The sequence below is a fragment of the Coenobita brevimanus genome, chromosome 86 (genome assembly GCF_032717465.1).
Source record: "Coenobita brevimanus isolate Jiangsu-jjx chromosome 86, ASM3271746v2, whole genome shotgun sequence".
In the NCBI taxonomy this organism is placed as follows: Eukaryota; Metazoa; Arthropoda; class Malacostraca; order Decapoda; family Coenobitidae; genus Coenobita; species Coenobita brevimanus.
The window spans coordinates 5408915-5415225 of record NC_137039.1 but is presented as its reverse complement, the minus strand read 5'-3'; the positions used below and the strand labels follow the sequence as shown (position 1 = coordinate 5415225).

General features: G+C 41.6%; 1 protein-coding gene across 1 annotated transcript; it reads right to left on the bottom strand.

Annotated features, from left to right (window-relative positions):
- Positions 1–636: 636 nt before the first annotated feature.
- LOC145410772 (uncharacterized) lies at positions 637–5398 on the bottom strand. The gene is made up of 3 exons (XM_080280874.1): positions 5374–5398; positions 3709–4326; positions 637–884 (listed from the first exon to the last, which is right to left on the bottom strand). The coding sequence occupies exons 1-3, from the start codon at positions 5396–5398 to the stop codon at positions 637–639; spliced, it is 891 nt and encodes a 296-aa protein (XP_080137000.1).
- Positions 5399–6311: the final 913 nt, after the last annotated feature.

The following is a 6311-nucleotide window of genomic DNA, read 5'->3' as shown; positions in this document are numbered from 1 at the left end:
AATCTGCTCCACAAAACCCTCACCGAAGAACAGGTGGAAAATATCCAGCCTGGTGGAGCAACGGTGAATCCCAGGAGCCGTGCAGCAGCGCGCCCCTGCTCAGTGAAGGGGTGAATGATGGGAGAGAAATCACTGCCATCTTCCCAATTCCAACTCACATTAGCCTCGCCCCCATTGTCGCCTTTGTCAGGGTGGGGAGGAGATGCTGGTGGGGGAGGTTGGGGAGGAGTGCGGAGGGCTTCCCCACTCACACTCCTCTTCCCTCAGCCTTTACCCTTCCCCTTTCCCTTACCCTTACGGCCTTGGGGAACATCAGGGGGCTGTGGAGAGTAAGTCCGGGAATACTGGGGAGCATAAGACGTGCCGGGGAGTGGCTCCATCTCATCTCCCCGCTCCATCACCACACCACGTGATTCACCACGCACTCTCACTGCCCCACTGCCTCGCACCACCACATGAGAGTGATGACTCACTCCCGCCACTCTCACTTTCAGTGACCGCCCCTACACTTTCAATTTCACTCCCCGCTCCCTCCACGCCACTTCTGCCCTCCCCGTATAAAACACTAGGCCCATACCTCATAGAACAGTGTGCTGTGCGCTTGGGGCCGCGATGAGTGATGATCTCGTGGCCGTATCACGTGGCAGCACGTCCCACGGCTCTGTCCTCGTCCTCGGTTTCGGCCTCCACATCACGTAGGGGCTGCAGAGAGGTGATTGCATGATTTTTTGTTGCAGGCTGGCCCACTCTCATGGCACGATAAGTGACGTAGCGCTGCTTCCTCGGGGACAGGACCTCCTCATCACTGCTGCTACTTGCCTCTTCCTCTGGTTGTACATAATCCTTGTCTGCCATCTCATCATCGAGGGGCAAATCACTGTTGCCTGTGAAGGCGTCCAGGGCTACTTGAATTTGCTCCTCTGAGAGACCTCTGTGCGCCATGTCTGACCTGGGTCACTGCTAACAGGTGAGTGACCGAGCTGAGGTTGAGCGCGGGTCTCGCGGGGTAGCCGAGTGTCCCCGCCCGGTGGCAGGTAAGGGAAGGTCTCCCGACCCTGCGTACCCAAAATCAAGCGTGAGATTTGAAAATTGTGCAAATTATGAACCTTGCAATAGACGAGTTTCCGGTCAAAATTTTTTTGAAGTTAGATACTTCTATGGGTAAAAGATACACAGAAAATAACTATGTCAACTATTATTTCCAAAAGAAATGTGCAGAAACATGAAAAAATAATAGATAAAGTAGCCAAAAAATCACGTGACTCTGAAACGGCCTGTGATTGGCCGTGACGTCACTACTCACACTGAGGCAGCATAGTCTGCTTTGTTTACGTTTAGCCAGCATACACTGTGTTTATTTCTGACCTCTAAGAATGTCCAGTGACAGAGGAATAATTGCTAATGTTTCGTTCCAATGTATAAGTGCACTGACAAAAGCACAATAGGGAAATTATTCCTCTGTATACTAGCCAATAACAATAAACGAAAACAGTGGTGGCTGGATGCTCGTTGGAAGTTCCCAGTGCTGGAATGCAGTCTTTACTGTTGTGAAAATATTATATTCTTCACCATATAAGTTCATGCATACCTAATTATCTGAAATTCAGTAAAAAAAACTATGCTTAATTTAACTATTAATAGAATATGATGAGTCAGAGCGAAAACGTTCTAAGGTTAGCGGGTATTTCTACTTTAGATCACCAACATGCCTTGACAGACTTATATTTTGCACAGATACTGATTTAAAGTGCAAATAAATGCACTTGTATGTTAAATTAATATTTATACAAAGCAGAAGTCTGTGGATGTGGATGTGATAGAAAGCGTTGTGAGGAACACACTGAGGTGGTTTGGCCATGTGGAGAGGATGGAGGGTGAAAGACTGACGAAGAGAGTGTATGTGAGTGAGGTGGAGGGGGGAAGAGGCAGGGGGAGACCGAGGATGAGATGGAGGGATGGGGTGGAGAGGTATATGAGAGAGGGGGGTGTGAGTTGGGAGCAGGGCAGTGAAATGGCGGGGGACAGGGCGACTTGGAGGCGATTTGTTTGTGGCCACCCCAAACGGGATTGAGGCGTCTGGCAATAGATAGATAGATAGATAGATAGAAGTCTGTCTCTCCCTACTTGTCAAGTGGGGTTGGTGGAGGATTAGTGCCCCTCCCTGTAAAACAATTAACTCTAAGCCCTTGGCCACCCCGTTTGGGATACATGGCGTCTGGCAATGAATGAATGAATGAAGAAGTCTGCCAAGGAAAGCTGTTGAGCTAAAAGAGAAACACTTCCGCTACTTTTAGCGCGTGTTCGCTGTGAATCCGGATTTTTTAAAAGGTAAAATTAAATACAAAAATTTGACTAGATTTCGGATAATTAGGTAAGTATGAACCTCTATGGTAATAAAATCTATAACACCAATTAAAACGTGCCAATTAATTCAGTGTTGATTCAGTAAATGACCGCCGATTCGGTATTTCATCACACTCCCCTGAAGTATTGTACTGTAGTTCAGGGTCACTGAAACTTGTTTTTTTCAGAAAACTAATAATGAAGTTATCAAATATTAAATATGAGCATAATACTATTATAAACTTATACAACTGATTCTGTACGGCATACATTTAACACTTTCCACCTCATGAGGCACGAGCACCGCTCGGGTATGGTGTAGCTGTAAGCTACATCTGGTCGATTTCACCACAATTTACTTACCTAACAGGTACCATCCATTTACACCATGAAAAGTATGCCTTCACAACATACCTGAAGGGGATAGTTCGGATCTATGGTGGCCATGCAGGTACAACTATCATATCTTACTGGTAAAGTATTGTGTGATGGATTGCAGCGTCGTCTGCAGTGTGAATGCTGACGTCATCGCCAACATGGCGGCTCCTTCCCTCCAGTCGCAATGAATTAAAGTTATCACGTCTTGTTCAGTGCAAATGATAAATTAAATTAAAAGATACATATACCGTAAGTTTTTAAGTACATGGCAGAGTGCACTGGCCATGTTTACCCAGAACCGGCAACACGTCTATTGTGCGACGTACCAGTACGTCGACGGGACTGGCTGTTACAAAATGTTGTGACGTACCCATACATCGACGGGACGCCTCGGGTTAAGAATTTTTTCTGAACAGTTTTCCAGTCACCACAAATTCAAATTTTCTCACTCCTGAAATGATACCGGAGAGAACTTAAAACTATTTACCCAATTCATCAAACTTGTTTTTCTTCACTCCTTAATGAATTAAACAGTGTCAGATGACATCAATTGAGTCAACCGTTTACCACATTAAGAACACTAGAAACTCTTCCCTACACAATGACGTAATAGGTGTCTGATGAGACTGCTTCTCTGACAAAACTGTTTACCACACTCATCACACTTGAAATTCTTCACTCCTGAATGAATTAAAAGGTGTTGAGTAAGATTACGCTTCTCTGTAAATTGTTTACCACATTCATCACACTTGAAATTCTTCACTCCTGAATGAATTAACAGGTGTTTGTTGAGAGTACCTTTCTGTGTAAATTGTTTACCACATTCATCACACTTGAAATTCTTCACTCCTGAATGAAATAATAGGTGTTGAGTGAGATCACGCTCCTCTCTAAATTGTTTACCACATTCATCACACATGAAATTCTTCACTCATGAATGAATTAATAGGTGTCTGATGAGACTACCTTTCTGTGTAAATTGTTTACCACATTCATCACACTTGAAATTCTTCACTCCTGAATGAATTAATAGGTGTTGAGTGATATTACGCTTATGTGCAAATAGTTTACCACATTCATCACACTTGAAATTCTTCTCTCCTGAATGAATTAATAGGTGTTTGGTGAGATGACACTTCTGTGCAAATTGTTTACCACATTCATCACACTTGAAATTCTTTACTCCTGAATGAATTAATAGGTGTTTGGTGAGATGACACTTCTGTGCAAATTGTTTACCACATTCATCACACTTGAAATTCTTTACTCCTGAATGAAATAATAGGTGTTGAGTGAGATCACACTCCTCTCTAAATTGTTTACCACATTCATCACACATGAAATTCTTCACCCCTGAATGAATTAATAGGTGTTTGGTGAGATGACACTTCTGTGTAAATTGTTTACCACATTCATCACACTTGAAATTCTTCACCCCTGAATGAATTAATAGGTGTTTGGTGAGATGACACTTCTGTGTAAATTGTTTACCACATTCATCACACTTGAAATTCTTCACTCCTGAATGAATTAACAGGTGTTTGTTGAGAGTACCTTTCTCTGTAAATTGTTTACCACATTCATCACACTTGAGATTCTTCACTCCTGAATGAATTAAAAGGTGTTTAGTGAGATTACACTTCTGTGTAAATTGTTTACCACATTCATCACACATGAAATTCTTCACTCCTGAATGAATTAATAGGTGTGTGATGAGACTACCTTTCTGTGTAAATTGTTTACCACATTCATCACACTTGAAATTCTTCACTCCTGAATGAATTAATAGGTGTTGAGTGAGATCACGCTCCTCTCTAAATTGTTTACCACATTCATCACACTTGAAATTCTTCACTCCTGAATGAATTAATAGGTGTCTGGTGGGGCTATTCTTCTGTGTAAATCGTTTATCACATTCATCACACTTGAAGTTCTTCGTTCCTGAATGAATTAATAGGTGCTGAGTGAGACCACGCTTCTGAGAAAACAGTTTACCACATGCATCACACTTGAAATTCTTCACTCCTGAATGAATAACTGCATGTTGGGTAAGACTGTTCTTAAAAGGAAATGCTTTACCACACTCTAAACATCTGAACTGCTCAACTTCAGCTAAGGACACTGTGTCCAGGACAGTCTCATTGTCACTGAGGAATATTTTGTCACCCACCTCACACTCTGACTGTTCTTCCTTTACCACCTCCAATATTTTGTCACCCACCTCACACTCTGACTGTTCTTCCTTTACCACCTCCAATATTTTGTCACCCACCTCACACTCTGACTCTACATCTGGTTCTTCCTTTACCACCTCCAATATTTTCTCACCCACCTCACACTCTGACTCTACATCTGGTTCTTCCTTTACCACCTCCAATATTTTGTCACCCACCTCACACTCTGACTCAACATCTGGTTCTTCCTTTACCACCTCCATTATTTTGTCACAAACCTCACACTCTGACTCTACATCTGGTTCTTCCTTTACCACCTCCAATATTTTGTAACTCACCTCATATTCTAACTTTACATTTGGTTCTTCCTTTACCACCTCCATTATATCATTCCTTCCACCTCTCTCAACTTCCACTATACTTCAGTTACTCTACCTTGGTGTTAATCTTACTGTCTACCACCAACAGGATGACTTACCCTCATTGTACCCATGCTCAGTCATCAGATGCTCCCATTACAATGAACAGTGTCAAAAATTCATCACTATTACTGGATAATAATAGTACATATATAAAATGGATAAAATTTCAACACATAAAAAATGGATAAAATTTCAACACAGACTATTATTCCTTCAACCCTTTGGCCACGACCTATCATTTCTCGGTCATTCCCCTGGTTGCGGCCTAACTGCCTAAAAAATTGTGCTGATTATATTGTTATTTTTCCAATGGGAAATGACTGTGAAATTCTAATTTTTTTAGTGTGATAATGGTAAAAAATGCACATTTCTCTACGAAAAAACTTTAAGGCTATAAGAAAAAAATGCGAAAATTAATTTTTGCAATTGTGTGATTTTGCAATAATGAGGGAATTATTTATGACAAGCAAGGTTTACACTTGTATATCTACACTTGACACATGTACAGTACACTGTCTGCTGGCACATACAGAGAAATCAAAACTAACCATATCTGTACAAGAACATTGTAATTTTCTGAGAAAAAAATGAAAAAATAATTAATTTGTGCTATTCTCTAATTTTGCTATAATGACAAGATATTTACTTCAAACAAGGTTTTTCACTTGTATATATACACTAGACACATCTATACTGTTTGTTGGCACATAAAAGAAATCAAAACCTACTGTATTTAGAGAAAAACAACGGACGTGTAGATGGAAATGTGTTTTTTTCGGCTGTGGACTGTGGTTGCCTGACTTGCCACAAAGAATAATTGGTAGGGCGACCACAGTCACCTAACACGGCCAAAGGATTAAATATTGCTAACACGTGAATGCTTCTGAACCGTAACTTTAAACATACAGGCCATCACTGCTGAGTCAAGCTGTCAATTCAGGCATATGACCACCATCTTCCTTACTTCAAATACTGTTACCCATTGTCTCTGCCG